Source organism: Phragmites australis, chromosome 17, assembly GCF_958298935.1.
Source record: "Phragmites australis chromosome 17, lpPhrAust1.1, whole genome shotgun sequence".
NCBI classification, from domain to species: Eukaryota; Viridiplantae; Streptophyta; class Magnoliopsida; order Poales; family Poaceae; genus Phragmites; species Phragmites australis.
The window spans coordinates 4,928,493-4,946,663 of NC_084937.1; the positions used below are offsets into that span (position 1 = coordinate 4,928,493).

The 18,171-nt window shown below is 44.6% G+C and overlaps 1 protein-coding gene and 1 pseudogene across 1 annotated transcript; both read right to left on the reverse strand.

Annotated features, from left to right (window-relative positions):
* Window positions 1–1,113: 1,113 nt before the first annotated feature.
* LOC133896623 (uncharacterized) lies at window positions 1,114–4,756 on the reverse strand (annotated as a pseudogene).
* A 3,657-nt stretch (window positions 4,757–8,413) lies between these two features.
* Window positions 8,414–12,890, reverse strand: LOC133897454 (tropinone reductase-like 3). Its single transcript, XM_062338188.1, has 6 exons — window positions 12,602–12,890; window positions 12,389–12,505; window positions 11,004–11,138; window positions 10,799–10,924; window positions 10,209–10,310; window positions 8,414–8,818 (listed from the first exon to the last, which is right to left on the reverse strand). Exons 1-6 carry the CDS (start codon window positions 12,878–12,880, stop codon window positions 8,669–8,671), a joined length of 909 nt encoding a protein of 302 aa, XP_062194172.1. The 5' UTR covers window positions 12,881–12,890; the 3' UTR covers window positions 8,414–8,668.
* Between the last annotated feature and the right edge of the window lie 5,281 nt (window positions 12,891–18,171).

Genomic DNA, 18,171 nt, shown 5'->3' on the forward strand with positions numbered 1-18,171 from the left:
TAGGGTATCATTTCATGTGATACAGTTCTCTGTTCAGTTGTCTAGAATATCGGCGTAGACGCGACGTTTTCCGACGTAGGGTTGACGCTTCATATTTTATGTGCTTTAAATGTGTTTTAGTGCTAATAGCATACCTGTATAGGTGGTACCACTTCTGGGCGTCCGTGATCGATTTTGCTTCGTCGCTTTTGGTAAAAGGCAAGTAACGTGGGGGTGTGATTTCATGCTATGTTTATATTCATGTCTTACTTCTTTTGCAAATAAAATTGAAGTATATAGTTTTCTTTTCTGATCCATTTAAATCATGGATGTCGTTGCATTCTATTATTTAAATCAATACTTTTCTTATTGATTTGGATTGTACCTTTATCTTCGTGAATCTGTTTGTCATCATAAATCAGTTGTGGTTTTATCATGAGCCATTCAAAAAGGAATAAAGAATTGACGTCAATTCACATGCATACATATGCATTTATGCACTTCATATGGTGATAAAGACCGATCACTGCCATCGTGCGTGATTCGTACCGGTACATGGAGTTGCATGAGATGTTGGCATCGTCCAGCTCTCAAATGGAGTTGCATCATGGCATTCATACATTTCTTTTTATGAAATCTGGAGAATACAGTATTCTGGGGGTTGAATGCCATATTTTGTGGGAGAACGGGTTGGAGTTTGTCGTTGTTTCCTCGACAAATATTCTGAAATGATAATCTCTTTAAAACCATGTGTTTTGCTTGTTGATGTGAGAAGAATGTTTGTTCCCAAATACTTTTAAACTGAGTGAGATGTTCTTTTACAGGTATGTTTAGCTGCTGACGTGCATGATGGGGATGATTTTGGGTAGCTGCACACACTACCTCATCACCATGTTGATAGCTCAGCCGGTGTTTAGAAGTTGTGCTTGTGATGGTATGTCGTTTGTTTTGTTTTTGTTGTGGTAGACGCTGGTAGCGTCTTGACGATTTTTATATATATGCTGGTTATATCTCTTTTTGGCTGCCTGTGATCTTTTCTTTGATCAGTTATACCTCTCTATAGAAGAAATGCTGCCAAAATTTCCTATTCTCATATCATTAGGCTTAGTTGTAAAGTAGGGTGTTACAGAATCACTCGCCGATCCATCGGAATTACTGTTCATGACTATAGCCCAAATGATTGCGCACATAAAGAATCACAGCATAGTGCAGAAATAAGAATTAAGTACAAGTTTCTTGCACCATAGGTACTTTGTTAGAACGACCAGGATGGAGCCCATAAGATTAGTTTCATGCAATGTTGTGCCCACCCGATAAGTAAAACACTTTGCGAGAAAATCTTTTTGTGTATCTTAACCAGTTCAATTATTCTTTTTTTTTATTTTCAAAGAGTTCAAAGATGGGTTTGAGTAAATAGATCAAGTGGATGTCCAACACCTTTATGATGGAGTCTGTAGAGGTATAAATATATCTCTTTTTGGAGAATTGAGTTGTTGCGATAAGAAGGGGTGACAATTCCTTGAGGAACGACCAAAGGAAGTTTCCTTCTTGAGTGGCAACATTTAGCTTATTCTTGATTTGCTTCTTACCACAGAGGATACAAGTATGATTTTGGACACGATGGCAAGAAGACAAGGGGCATGCTAGTTTTTTTGCTCACCTAGTAATAGTGAGATTTGAATCAGGTAGTACTACTTTTAGCTTGTGGTAGGGCAATTCACCGTTGCCTCATTCGGGTATGAAGAAATGGAAAGATATATTATGTGGATCACTGCCAAATGAAGGAAAAGGTATGTTGGTGACACATGATTCAGTCATCAGTTTAGTTGGTGCGACAAACATAGGAGTAAAACTATCCAGCAGCACACAGAAATTTGAAATAAACATGCAGAAAAGACTTGTCATACCGGGTAAATTTCTTCTATTTTAACTAGTAAGATTTCATATAGTTAAAGCTGATCGTAATCAGAACAAATTTCTCATAGTTTAATTACTGAAATATACATGAAACAGAAATTTGAGCTGGACAGAGTGGAATTTGTTAGCACAGCAAGAGTACGAAGATCCAGACACCCACAACTCAGCATCGGCATACGCCACATCCCTGGCTGCGAGCTTCCCAGACCCGGGCTGTGCTTTGGCAGACCCGAGCAGGTGGCCGCGGTAGGAGATGACGGTGGAGACCGCGCGGTAGCGGAGCGGGAGGACAAGGCTGGGGTTCCGAATGTGGAGGCAAAGCGCGAGGCCAAGGTCGAGCGCGGGGAGCGGCGACGGGTTGACACGGAAGTGTGCGACGCGGAGGTCGACGACGCAGGTGGCAGGGGCAGACGAGTAGAGAAGGAAGGCGAGGCCCCGAGAAGAGCGAGGAGGAGGAGCGGGAGGGTCCGGGTGGAGCAACGGCGGAAGCAGGGGCGCGGCGCAGGCGCAGGCGGAGGCAAAGGAGCACGAGGTTGGGACGAGGACGAGCGTGGGGGGAGACGGTGGCGGCGGGGCATAGGAGGCGGCGGGGTAGGCGTAGTAGGGCTGCTGTGCAGGCTGGGGCGGCGTGAGGAGCGGGTGGGCAAGGTGCACGTGAGCCAAGAGCAAGGGCAGAACGTTAACGACTAGCGAAACATGGGGGTGGTCCCACATGTTGGCGTCGGAAGAAGGGCAGAACGCAGGGGGTGCAGGAAGGCTTTAGGAACCACTATATATTTTTTAAGTAGTAGAGATAAAACAAAAAGGAACTTAGAAACATCAAAGTCCAAGAGAAATATAGAACACATAATTCAGATAAAAATTCATGTTACTTAAGCAATGTAGTTCAGTTATTTCATGAAGTTCTAGAGTCCTTTTTGAAAAGCACGTATTCCAGAATTTGAGGGAAGGCTGCAACATTCATATTCTTGTCAAGAGGAACTTATATCAACTAGATATAAATTAATGTACCTACTCTTCTTTTCACCAAAATAACCATCTTTACACAAGCAAAGGCATAATTTCCTCTTGAGTTGTACTAATTTTGAGGTGGTAGAAACTAATCTTGTGAATCTGAAACAAATTTTCTAGAACAATGGGAATAATGCTAAAGGAAGTAACGTGCTGTAGCACATACCTGAGATCTGCACAAAATAGCACGTAAGAACCAATGCAGAGACCCATCGTGCACTTTATGGTATAACCTAAGTTAATTATCTATGAGCCTAACCTCCACCCTGCTGCAATTTGTGTCTCGCAATACCTTACAGATCATCTCCAGTATTCCCTGCAGCGAGAGGAAGAGTATATAAACTCAGCACCTTCCTTCTGTGAAACACTACAGAACTTCTTTTGAACAAACTACAGAACAGGGGAGGATAAAATTGCAAAGACCAAAACAAAAGGTTAGAAATGTAGGATATGAAATGAAACGGTCATGAATTTAAAATGTACCTGACAGAGAGAACAGTAGTGTTGTCAAAAAGTTCATAGGACATCATCACGAGGATTACCTCTAGCATGAACATCGTCAAGTTGGTTTGCAATATGCAGCCATACTGCAGCAGTCCATCAGATAGGAATTTAACATTTAGAATGAAAATTTCCACTGTACGGTCCTGTGCTAATCAAATTCAGAAATAAGACCTTGGCACCTTGCAGCAGTTTAACAGAAATAATCTGGTTCAAAGAATATACAAATTCACCATCACCATGAATCTATTTGTTTTGCTTCACTAAAATAATATTCATTTTTAAACATTATCCTATTGGACCAACGCATAATTTAGCTACTTACATGGTTATAGCCAATATAAGTTGGATCATTAGTATACATAATTGCTTCATTGTGTTTCCAAAATTAGATCCCTTCGAAATTTGGCTTCCGCTACTTACTCATGATTAATTAACTAAAAGGACACAAAAAATATTTAGTGACTAAATGCCAAATCCCCTAACAGAGTAACAGGGATGCTCAAACACTTAACAAACGCCGAAGTGGTATCAGAGGAAGTGTGCAAGATACCTGTGAGGCTGCAATAGCTAGTCACACAGGCATGCCTGAACATCTAATTTGATCTTGATTACTGCATCTTGGATACATGGTAGCAGGGACTTTGCGTGACCCATCTGAAAAAAAATAATATATTCTTCACAAATCAGACCTGCACAAATCCTTCTCGCACGAGAGAGATCGAGTGGCAAACGGCTGAACACCTAACCTGCATGTTGGTGCCGATGCCTGGCCGCAAGCCGCCACCGCCGTCGCCAAGACCTTTGAGATTCACTTGTCACCACTGGCAAGACCTTCAAAGATCCATCACCACCGCCAAGCCACGAGCCGCCGCCGTGGCCACCAAACCCTTCTGCGAGTTTTCGCCGCTGGCGCCTAACCCTTATGCAAGCAGCTGCTGCCAGAGCTCGCAAGGAGGTCTCTCCAATCTGTAGCCTTGCCCGTGGTGGGCCTGCTCAGCGCCCCTGATGCAGCTATCAGGTATCCGCGGACAAATCAAATCCCACCACTCTCCCTGCCGTGGACCGGTGGCGGAAGCGGTGGCGCCTGCGGCTATCGGAGCCCACCAAGTCCCTGAGCTGGAACCCTAAAGGAAACAGCGAAAGGTCAGACCTCTGCCTTCGCCTCCACTGGGGCGCGGCGGATGTGTCCAAGAGGATAAGGGTGGGGAGGGGAGACTTTCCTGGCGTGGTTTGGAGGAGCGCGCGGACTGGTTGAGGGCATGGGCGAGGGAGGTGAGCGTCATGTCGGCGGCAGCGGCGCCATGAACATGGGAGGCAGGGAGGGGCTGGGCCGGGCCAGGCTGTCGCGATCACGAGGCTCGAGCCAAGATGCGTTTTGAGATATATATGAGCCATCCAATGGTGTAAGGATATGTAGGCGTGAGATTCATGGGACTCAGGGTGGATGCAAAACTCATTAGAAACTTTTTAAGTGGTAGAGATAGAGAAGAAAGAAAAGAGATTCCATCTCTTATTTCTCTCCCTCTCCACCCGTGGGTACAACCTCACACCACCAACACCACCACACATCACCTCCTCTCCCTCCTCCTTGCAGCCAGCCACCCTGGGACGCAAGAAGGCCATCCAATCTTGCCCTACAACCTCCTTCGACTACGATCTCTGCTGCCCTCCCTCTACAAATAAGTGTCCACTACATCTGGTATCAGAGATCATGAGTTCTGGTGGTGCTGGTGACCAGGACTTCGCCAAGCTCATGAAGGAGTTGCATGTGGAGACACGGAACGACATCCGAGCATTGACCGACTTGATCAAGGACCTACAAATTCGCATGGAGCACCAGGAGGAGCGCATGAAGGACGTTGACCACGGCAAGGCCAAGGCTGACAACACGTTAGTGAACCACGAGGCAACCGCTCGACAGGAGACCGAGACCGCACACAAGGAGACAGCCAGGCACGTTGCCTGTGTGGCTGTGGCGGCCTCCCTAGGGGTGCCCGACGACATCTCCTCCGTTGGCGTGATTGACACCGTCCTAACAGGTTCCCACATGCCCATCACTATGCCTCCGCACGGGATGCTTATCCCAACTTCTTCCTCTACACCAGCGCACGGCGGGCAACAACTGCGTTACGACAGCTTCATGGTCCATAAGTACCATAAGTTGTCGTTCCCCACCTTCGACGACAAGGAAGATCCGCTTCCATGGCTCAATAGGTGTGAGCACTTCTTCGTCAGGTAACACACGCCAGACGTGGAAACGGTTTGGCTGGCTTCCTTTCACATGACAGGCATTGCACATCAACATCCATGTCCCTCTCACCTGGGAGTCCTTCTCTCACCTCGTCAACATCCACTTTGGCCCTCCAACATGCCATAATCCGTTGGGAAAACTTGCTGCCCTATGGATCCGTGGATGAGTACACGGAGAAGTTCCTTGCTCTTATTGCTCGAGCAGGAAAACTTGATGAGATTCAACAGGTAAACTTCTATATTGCAGGATTGACAGAGCCCCTCAAGACAGACGTGGAACTCCAGGAGCCTAAGGACATAGAGGAGGCCATGAGTTTGGCGCGCGCCTATGAGAGGTGTGCCAATGTTGTGGCTGAGGTCGGACAGCATGTGGCTACATCAAAGCTTGCTGCCCGTCCGTCTGCTTCACGCTCTACAACCTCGAGAGCCAAGGCCGGGGGAACAATGATGACTGTAGGTGCCCTTGGCGCTTGATGCACCTCAAGTTAGAGGCGCCAACCCTAGGGTCTTCAAGAAGCTCACGTCCAAGGAGATGGTAGAATGCCGCCGTCTCAACCCGTGCTTCAACTGCGATGAGTAGTTCTCCAAGGGGCACAAGTGCAAGCACTTGTTCCTCCTAGAACTCATTGATAGCGACACAGACGCAGAGGACGATGGTGAGGTGTCCCTCATGACGATGAGGGGCGATCAGGAGGATCGTCTCCCCTATGGCTGCACCATGCGGCTCTTGGCAGCCTTGCACAAGGGTGGACTCCGCGTTCTTGATAGGGTACACCAGGCGCCTGACGTCTCGGCGTTTCACTCTTCGTGGCTACATCGGCAATGTATCCTATGAGTTCACCCTGTGCATCAACCACACAATCTGCAACCTCACTAATGCTCTGGTGTTGGGCGAGTTGCGCTCCATGGTGTGGCTTCGGGACAACTCTTTCTCACCACGTCAGGAGGATAGGACTAGCTGGAGCATGGATGCCCAGCGCAAGGACACGCTGGAATTCGAAGGTGGAGGAGATGTCATTGGTCAGGCCCATATGGGCCAGTTTGGCCAGCCCAATAGAGAGGCGGCGATAGCCCTAGGGCTGCCGCTGACCTCCATCGTGTGTGAAAGGCACAGGCACCCTAGGGCTGGTCGCCGCCGGCACGTCATCGTCGAGATCAAGTTGTCATCAAGTCATTTTCATATTAGAAAATAAATATCTCTAAAATATGAATAGTTTATCTATAGATAATAAATAGTTTGGATTTAAATTAAGAAAGAGATCGTAGTTTGCTTGTGAGTCAAGTTGAGTCATCTCTATATAATGAGAGGTATTGTATACTTTGGAATTAAGAAAGAAAAAAGATTGCATCTCTTATCTTTCTCCCTCTCTACCCACAGGTACTGTTCACTGACGTAAACAGTACCTCACACCACCAGCACCGTCGCACGCCACCTCCTCTCCCTCCTCCTTGCAGCCAGCTACCCTGGGACTCAAGAAGGCTATCTAACCTTGCAGATCTTCTTCGACTACGATCTCCGCTGCCCTCCTCCTACAATAAGCGCCCACTGCACCAAAGAAGAGGTCATTCTAGTCGAACTCTATGGGGGCAATACAACCTTTTGAACTCACGCATGGATGACTGATCAAGGCCCAAAGCAATTGCGAAGGCGATGAATGCAATCGGGATCGAAAGGCTCTGGAGCAACTTCCGACACAGCAAGCATATCAAGGCCGACATGGAGATGATCATGGCATTTGTCGAACAGCACCATTACCCAATCGAGTTATTCGTGACCATCAGAGGGGTGACAGAGCATCTGCGCAGGCCGAATCTCAGTCCAGCATTGCAATCTATACTGACCATGCCCTTTGAGTATGCCATTATTCAGTTACATGTATTCACAGACTTGTTCTTTAGCTTACATTCATATGATCTAGACTCTGGCCCTCCAATCAGCGCAGATGAGGTGTCATCACTTAGGATTGCATGTGAAAAGTTGTCTAACTACATACTCTACCTCCTCGTCGCAAATCCATCCATGTTGCCCATCGCCGGTGATGCTGAAGATGCACTATCAGAATTCTCCAGGGAGATCAAGGTCAGCCCCTGCAACAGCAAGAAAGATATCCTGGATGAACTAGGTAAGCCAGGAAATGATCCACTCGTGATACATCTGCTGAATTACGCAGAATCCAATCTGTCATTCCAGGAAACTTTGGTCTCGATCAGGAATGTGTGGATGAGGCTGCTCTTCTACGCCGCTGGCAAATCACGAGCCGAAGTGCACGCAGACCAGCTGGGAAAAGGAGGCGACCTCTATGCACCATCAGGTCGCCAGAAGGAGCAGATGATCGAGGGATCTCGTTATTTAGCCTTTGATTTTCGGAAAATATGAGTCATTGATCGACATATTCAGGGGTTGTTGCATGTATTTGCGAGTGCAATTCTGAATGTTCTTGAAGACGATGTCTGATACTCTTGCCTAATCTGGTGTATGCTTTTGAAATATCTTTGGTTTTTTTTGCATATGTAAAATCTGTAAGAGGTTCGCTTTGTCTTTCTTTTATCCGTCGGAGTAAAACTCATTCAACTGAGCTCGTTCTGTGATGATCAATAGTAGTATTAATTAGAACCATATATGGTTTCTTCAGAGCAATTATACCCGTAATAATTGTATCTTAGGTTACAAAAATAATGATGAAATCATTAAAAACTTGGGCTGCAATGATATACCACCGATGATTTCATAACAATTCCCCCCACAGATCAATAGTGATGAACTCAATTTATATAACAATAAACGATTGATTTCATCTCTCAGTATATTACCCTGTCTTTGCTAGATTACACTGCAGCCCAATTGAACGAACAATAGCCAGCCAGCTTATCATAACCTAGAGCTTCACAGCGATTTATTATAGTACATTTGCTTTATCATCTAGGAGAGCTGACATGTACTAATACTAGATTTATTGGCCATGCCACTGCCAGTGTGGGCAATTGAGCATCCAGACTTCAGTCAGATTTACAATCTAGACTGTGTCCCTCCAGCGACAACAATCGTTTCAGCTGTAATAAATGACGCATCGTCAGATGCCAGGAATGCGGCTGCCGCAGCCATGTCCTCCACAGAACCCAATCTCTTAAGCGTAGTCCTCTCAATAAGCTCTTTCCTCTGCAGAATAATTCAGGTTAGGTACATGCATTTGCATGGAAGGTACACTATTTTGGACTAAGTCGTGGGAAATGAATAAATGTGAGCGCTTTTTGGCGGCAATATAATTATGAAATAGGCTTACTTAGACAAGAATCAATAATGAGAACCATGCCCAGTTGCCCACAAGGAGGGTAACAGTAAAAGGCATTGAGCAAACAATGCATGAATTAAGAAGCCACCCTTATTCTCTTAAAACAAAACAACATGATAGCTACCTACCACACAAAAGATTATTAAAGGAATGTAACAGTTGGCTTTTCGAAGTTATACAAGATGAATTAGCTAAATGAATAAGGTATGTAACAGAATTTGTCTCGAGCAAGACACCAATCTATCTAACAGAATTTATGTCAAGCATGACACCAATCTATCTGTGACGTTAACATATAAATATGCTGAATGGTTAACAGCTAAATCAATTATCACAGTAAACATTTGGTTCCCAAGTTATTTCTTAGACGAGAAATAAACAACTAACCATCCCAAAAGTAATCTGGCACTTGCAGGCCTTTCAATGCCAGTTAAGATGATATTCTAGGTAAACTCAGAGCATGGATAGGTGAATTGCTAACCTTTTACCAATCTAAATCAATGTTCCAACTGCAAAAGGTTCCTGTGAATTCAAGTACCATGTTTCTATGGGAACCTCAGCAAGAATCTTCAGGTTGATAACGCAATAATCAGACTAACAACAGCTATATGGATAATTGGCATCCAATTCAAATATTCCCTTGTAAACCATCCTTTTTAGCATGTCATTTCTAACTTTAGAGACATTGAAATGAAACAGCATGGTTAATTTTACAGATTGCATCCAAAGGTTAGCAATCGGTTAATATTTATTAACTCCTCTGTTACTACCAAGAGTACTACGGAAATTAGAAAAAGGAAAGTGCAATAACAAATTTTGAAATCAGATAAGACTCTGCAGCCTTCACGCGGAACATTAAAACATCCAAAAGTTGGTTTCATGAATTTTAAATCGAGATTGTATCTATTTTTCCCATCCGTCTGAAAAACAATGATCCACATACACATTCAAAATACGTCGTGGAAAATTCTATCTATTCCTACCTGGAGGGTGCTCAAATAGTAAGTCTCATGCACACTACTTGTGCAAAAGCATGAGGCCATACTGGTCATATCACAAAGTAGAAAATATGTAAGAAGATGGTAAGCAGTCAGATTCGTTTATCACAAAGCAGCTTTAAAAGGTTCGGATAATGACAAAATCTTGATACACTGCCAAGTGTTTCCCTTTCATTAATGATGCACGATCAAAATGTTTCCTTTTCAAAATATATAGACAAACTATACAGAAAAAAGATACAGAAATCAAATCACTTACAATGGTTTCATTAGTTGTGAGGAAACTAGCAAACCGTGTAGGAACAAAACCAGGGGCTATACAGTTAACACGAGTATTTGGTCCCATCTCAGCAGCAAGAGCCTACAAAAGGTGAACATCAATAGCTTAGTAATACAGTATGAGGATAAACTAGTCTGTCAGGTTAAAAGGAATATACATACATATATATCAATGGCAGTCTTAAGAGAATATAAACAGATATTTGTTTACTTCTTGTCCAATTACTGCATTTCCGTTTAAAGGAAGTTGCAGCATCAAACCGAACTTCACTCCTGATAACAACTAGCATCCAGTTTCCAACATAACTACACAACACCAGGGGACACTTCTGTGCACAAACTGAATGAAATTTCTGGTCCTTTTAAGATGAAGTTTTAGACTTTTCCACACTTGCTAAGGAAAAGTGCAAGATGACCACAGAACGTTATTATTTTGTTCCTATTGATACTTCATTAATTCAATTTTTTTCCCAAATCACCCATCTTTAATACTAGTAACCAACGAACGCAGAGAGCGAGTTTTGTTGCTAATGCCATACAAGTGAAAAATGACAAAGGACAAACATATACCTTTGTGAGACCAAAAAGGGCAGTCTTTGTAACACCATACATCGACAATGCTTGTTCCGGATTGTAACCAGCGATTGAAGAAATAATTATCACAGATGACCCCTTCCATAGGTGGGGAGCAGCATCCTGAAAAGAAATTGATATAACAGGTGAATAATGTCAAAGTTTATTTGTAGGATATGTAAATGAGGAAGAATTTGCTCACCTGAAGAAGAAGAATAGAAGCCTTGACGTTAATATCCCACAGTTTATCAAGAACAGACTCTTTCATTTCAAGTATGCCATCTACAGAAGGATTTGCAGCGGCATTCGAGACAAGTATATCAATGTGTCCAAAGTTCTGCAATAATACAATCAATTATTTAATATTACAAGAATTATCACAATACTACCTGATCCTCACATGTAGTATAGTAAGTAAGACACAAATAGAAACTAACAGTGTGCAACTTGCTGAATGAAATAAGAAAATTGAGACATGAAAAGTTATACATTAGATGCACCCAAATATGACTGATGTCTCCTGCACGTGGAAGTATTGACGTAATTTCAGGGAGTCTTTCAACCTCAATGTTACAAGACAAACATAAATCAGATGATGGAACGCGGAGATCTAGGACGTAGAAGATGCATCTATCTTTTGGCTTGAAAATTTCACCAGATAAATATATGGTATAAAAACTATACTACACTACTGGTCATTGCCTTGGAAAGTCATTGCCTCACCAACTAGCTAATAAATAGTGCTACCCTTATCATAGCACCTCTAGTAGATATTGGTATTCCTAAACCTGTTACTACGTGCTAATTGTTTTACTGAAGGTTGACTGGTTGAGTCACCATCATGTAAAGATTTTGCTGCAAGAACCTTTTCTACCAACTAACCATTTCATGACTATACTATCCTGCACTGCATGCCAGGAAAATGACAAGACTACCCAACGTCCCAACAAGTTTTTGTACAATCAGATGAAGATCCAACATCAACCACTCAACTCCTGGAAATCAAACAGTAACTTAACTGATGAATCGACACTACTCTATGTTCATAGCCGAGTTCCTTGTGTTCACATTTTATAAAAAAAGGACAAAATTGACGCATAGGGTGGGGGGTTGAACCCTCTACTGACAATCAGACATCGTCATTTCAGTTAGATCAGTATATAACAGCCTGCTGGCATGACTGCAAAACATCATTTTGTGATTGGACAGATGCAAACAGGCCAGGCCTTTGGTCAAAAGAATGTCATTGATCTGATACAAAAAAAGGTTCGATGATGTACTACTAGCCAATCATTACAGCTTTTCTTTGCTAAAACAATTAGCACGTAGTATGTACAGAAGTCATAGTTGAAACCAAGACGCCAGGCAGTTAAGCTCGGTTGAGCAAACAACAACTAATTGATACTGTAAAACAACTAAACCAGTGTTCACAACAGTTCCTGATGCCAGCTTAATTGTAGGCTCCAATTAAAAATGATCCACAAGGTTCCATAGAACGTTGACAGCAAAGAGGAGAGACCAGATGAGATCCCTCTGCAACAAGACGAATCTGACAATGTAACCCATCCGAACCCCCCTAATTGTCACCTTGACGGCCGTGTCGATGAGGTGCTTGCGCTGCTGGGCGTCGGAGACGTGGCAGATGGCCCCGACCGCGGTGATCCCCTTGGCCCTGAGCCTCTCCACCGCCTCGTCCACGTTCTTCTGCAGCACCCCCGGCCCAAGAAAACCCCAATCAGAAGCAGTCAAGGGGCATACCAACAAGGGACGGCCAGCAAGGAGGGGCAAACGAAACGAGACCTGCTTGCGGGAGGAGATGACGACGGCGGCGCCCTCCAGGCCGAGGCGCTCGGCGATGGCGAGGCCGATCCCCTGCGTGGACGCCGTCACGACGGCCACCTTCCCCTCCAGCCGCCGGCACTTCACCTCCATCGCCGGCCGAGCTTCGAGATCTCCTTTGCTGGTAGTTGTCCGGCGGAAGCGTGCGTTGTTTAGGTGGAATTTTGTTTGGGATTTGGATTTGTAGAGAAGGGAGGCCCCGTCGATGGAAGCGAGGCAGATGCGACGAGCGTAGCGCATTGGACTACCGGAGCATGGGCCTCGCTGATAATTAAAGAGCTTTTTAAAAAATAAATAATATTATTTTATTGAAAACTTATAAAAATAATACTTAAAATCCGATATATTTGCTGTTCCAAAAAATTCATAATTAAGTTGTAGGTGACTATTCTGTCCCAAAATTGCGGGTACACTTCCGCCAATTGCAAATTTAAATTGTTTTAGCCCTCTCAACGCTTTTCTAAACCTAAGTAATCTTAGGACTTCCAAGCATTTTTTCTCAATTCTACTTTCGTTACCCTCGCTATATAAATGCTACCACTTACAGATAAATAATGCATCCTTTTACAAATAAAGAGTAATAAGTTCATTCAATCTGCTTTTTTTATCACTATGCTTAAGTCTAAAATATTCTAGATTTGCAATAAGAAGAGTACACATCTTAAAACTCCATGAATTTACATATAGCCACCCTTAACACCAACAATTAATATGACTTGATACTTTAGAACTAATTTAAAAAAAATATTAGCTCTACAACATTCATCTAAGTCTTATCTACTTTACTAATACCTAGACATTTCAAAAATATCTAGCTCTAAATATTTCCATAATTCACCATGGATCATGGCTACATAACTCGTTCCGAAACAACCATACGAAATACCTTCACTCATGCATGCTCACCAATTTTCAAGATTTGCAATTGTCGATAGTATTAAACCCCGAACTCTACAACAATTCGATCTGCATGCTCTATCTATACATACGTGTGTTTTATCCTCATAAACCCGAACTAGGGTGTTCTTTTTTTTGACAATGCAGTTTTGGGTTAACTTCGATGCCATGTGTCATAAAAATGCAATTGTAATTTACTATGAGGGCTGTGTTTTAAATGATTTTGAGGGCTTCTTGTTGTAAAGTGGACTCTTTCTTAGTTCAAGTTGATAGCAGAGTGCAAACAGTACTACATAAATGATTTAATTAGACATTCTATTACTTATGGTTAAGAAAACAGTTTTGTAATAACTTACTACTAACGGATCAACTTCCGAACCATTCCTTTTTATAGCCAAAGATGAACCAAAAGACTAGTTCCAACGGATTCCCTTCAGGGTCATATTGTGAAGGAATTTTCGTTCCCTTCAGCGCTCCAACAGTTGCCCTTCACGATTCTTGTCACGACGGGATTCCTAGGTCATTCTCTTCAGGACGGGATTCTCTCTCGTTTCCCTTCGCAATTCCCCTCGAAGGGAAGCTGTTGGAGATGAGAAAAAATAAAGAGAATCGGAAAGGGAACGAAATGAAGGGAATATGGTTGGAGATAGTATTAGGAGCAAGACTTGCAAAGAAGTGAAAGATGCCATTAAGATGACATCGATGGCTACTCAGGCACTTAGCATCTGTCAACCTGAGTAGAGGATTTGATCTGATCTTCTGACATATAATGATAAGTCAATTTGTAAAGATTTGATGTTGACGATCCAAGACTTTTAATAAAAATTATTGTGATGTTTTGAAGGTTTTGCTTGATGAATTTGGATATGGGACTAGATCTATTGAAAAGTTAAAGAAATAAGCTTTAGTCAGATGCCTCTATCGGACTTTGGATGAAATAATTATGGCTTTCGAAAGGTGGTGCTGTCAGCTTGTCCTAAACTGGCTATAGTCGTGTTGATGTATGGAAGTAAAGATAAGGTCGGTCATGTAGTGGAAGTAGTTATACATATTGAAGTAGTCATAGTCGTGGTAATACAACACCATATCATGATCACCATAAAATAAGAGAAGTACTTGTATGCTGATGTTCATCATCACAATAAGCCTGTCGTCATGTAAACCTGAAAAAATCATACACACAAAAATATACCTGTTGCATGGATTATTTGAATTGCCTAGTTGTGGTTGCATCTACGATGAACATGGTCTCATCCTCCTCTTCTTGGCAACAAATTGCCCTCGGTTTGAAATGATGTTTATAAAATGACAAGTTGATCTTCTTTTTTAGGTATGTGGAGCGATTTTAGTGTACTTCGATAACCAACAATGTTTAGATAGGAAGAAATATATACTCGATACACCATATACTCTTCTTTATCATTATATTTACCTATAACATATAAAGTATTTCTAGTTAACCATGGCAATATAGAATGGGCAAAAATTGTCTCCTCTAAATTAGTGAGGTCACACATAACATCAAATTCAATATAACCCAAAGTATTTAAAGAAGTCAAAAAATTTAGCTCATTTTTTCACTAGAAATGTGAAGAACATGTCTATTTACAAGTATGTGGTTTCTAAAATAAAAGTAATATGATCATGTTCATTTTGTGGTATAGATATAAGCCAAGCATTATAACACAACTCTTCTTTATCACAAAGAATAGCAACTAAATCATCTTGTGACAAAGGTAAATCATCAATATGTTCCACTAATTGTTGATCTATGGTAGCATTCCTAGCGGACAATTTCAGCACATCAAAATAATTCTCACCTTGTGTGAATGTAGCATATTTTTTATTACCTTTATTCTTTTTCTCAGCTGATATTAGTGTGTTATAATCTGTATGTTCTTAGAGCATGCATGGGGCAACAACTTTCTTCTCTTCCTCCCTGCTCTTCTTGTCATCTTTGTTCGCATTTTCCTACAAAACCATCTATACACATAGATGCATGAGAGTAAGGAACAAATCTTTCTCTCATAAGTATTTCATGTCTTTTCTAGTTCGAGGTAGCGCATCAGTTGCACATAAATTCTTTGACCAAATTTATGCACAATTAGTTAAGACACTAACGGCATTCCTAATTTTCTGGTTTTCACACATATGGCATTATGCAAAAATGTTATCTATCACTATTTCCCAATCGATGTACTCATCAACACCAAATCCAGCATAAGGTGGGGATGAAAGGATATTTTGACCAATGGGAGAAGATGCAATAATGGTGGTGTGGTTCTCATGCAACTCCTTCATCCCATGACTATGAGTGGAGTAACAAGTCCTTGTTAGTAGCAAACAAGAAAATACACAAGTGCATATTCCCCTATCATCTAATAGGATGTTGTCGGAGGGTGAACTCCTCAAGCGGGGATCCGGAGGGACCCCTTTGAGATTCGGCCGGGGGATAATTCTGAGTCCTCCTCGTACATGAAATAAATGGGAGTAAATGAGATGCAGGTGGAATGGATGATCGGATGCAGGAGGAAATAAATGCTTCGGGGATTTTAGACAGGTTCGGGCCGCACGGAGCATAATACCCTACTCCTGTGTGTATGCTATAAATGCTCTGAGAATATCTCTCTGAGGATCTGCTGAGTTACAAGAATGTTTGTCTAAGTCTATAGCTTCGTGCTCCTTGCTCTTCGTCGGCTGATCTTCTGAGCTCGTTCGGTGTGTTCCGTTCGATCCCCGTCCTTCTTCTCTGGGGAGCCCGCCCCTCTTTTATATCCTGTCAGGTAGCGTGCCCAGAAAGGATAGCGTGAGTTCCAAGGTGCCATAAATGGAAAGCAACCATCATGGACTGCTGCGTGAGGTGACGGGGAGGGTTGAAAACGCGCCCCCATCCGATTTTCATTGTCATCATTCCGCTTTTCAGCGGGTGCAGGGGGGAGGGCCCGTCGGGCAGCCACCGAGCAGCCCTGCGTGCCTGCCTGGTCAAAGCGAGCCTGACACAGCAGGGCGGCAGGCGTTGCGTCTCGAGCCCTGCGATGTTATCCCGAGGCGCGCCGGATGACGCGTGATGGGACCCACGCATTAAATGTCTCCACGCCTCCCTGCCAGACCGTGGCAGGGACTGACAGCAGGTCTGGGGGGAGTGGTTCGAAGTGACAGGCCACACGCCCTCTTAAATGCAGCATCGGGCCTCTCACCAATTGACACCTCACCACCGGGCCCTTGTGGGGACCACCGGTGAAGGACTTCTCAGGCCCTCGGGGAACTATGAGTGCTCGGGGACTATTGTTCACAGCCCCGAGCACTCTCTCCCGGATATGCCCTCTCTTGGTCCTCGGGGAACTCGGGTGCTCGGGGACCATTGTTCACGACCCCGAGCACCCTCTTCCGGAACCTGACTGTTCGGGTCCTCGGGGAACTCGGGTGCTCGGGGACCACTGTTCATGGCCCCGAGCACCCTCTCCTGGAACTGACTTCTCTTGTCATCGGGGAACTCAGGTGCTCGGGGACCACAGCTCATGGCCCCGAGCACCCTCTCCCGGAACTTAGCCTTCTCGGGTCATCGGGGAACTCGGGTACTCGGGAATAGCTGTTCATAGCTCCGAGCACCCTCTCCCGGGACTGACTTCTCTTGTCATCGGGGAACTCGGGTGCTCGGGGACCACGGCTCATGGCCCCGAGCACCCTCACTCGGAACTTGATCTTCTCGGACCTCGTTGAGATAATCCCCGAGGGGAGGGCACCATGTGGCACTCTGCTGTCCTGGCCTCAGGACTCGGGGACCTCTGGTTCCCATGTCACCGACAGCAGCCCCCGGGCCCATTGGTAGGCGATGGCCCAGAGACTGCGGATGGGGCCCTCATTTTCATCGAGGCCGATCCCAGCACCGATGCCACGTGGCCTGTTCTCGGGTGCTGGTCTTTCTGGCCTAGGCTTTTGGTACGGCCCAGGCGGGGAACCGAAAGGACGCGTGTCCTTCCGACTTCCGAGGCGCGTGACAACAAGGTGGGAGGCGCGTGTGGCAACCGCGCGGATCGAGGATAGTGCGCCTAGCAACCGCACGGATCGAGGGAAATCTGCCTGGCACTCGCGCCGATCGAGGGAATGCGCCTCGCCGAATGCGCTGTGGAAAGCGCCGTTTGAAATCCCCAGGACATAAAAAGGAGAGAGGAGCGAACCGTTGCCCCTTACGCCATTCTTGCGATCATCGCCTCTGTCTTCTTCTTCCTTGCGCTCAGGAGCTCTCGCCCTTCTTTCGGCCTGCAGCGCACTCTCTCCCTCATCCCTTCCAGCGCACTCCCCACCCCCAAAAGATGCCGAGGGCAGGAAGCAGCCGTCGAGACAAGTCGGGCTCCGACAGTGTGCTGCCAGAGTCGCACATCGTGAATGAGGAGGGGGCGGAGAAAGTCTGCACGCTAATGGTGCCCGTTGGCCAGCGGGAGGTGTCGGTGGTGATGCCGGCGAGCTTTCTGCCCCCCACGCGCCGGCCGAAGTGGATTGTCATCTTTGTCTCCTTCATCGCCGCCGGGGCTGGTGCTGCCCTTCTCCACCTTCTTCCTTCAAGTGCTCGACACCTTCGGCATCCAGCTCGTCCACCTGAGTCCAAACTCGGTGGTAATTCTGGCCATCTTCGC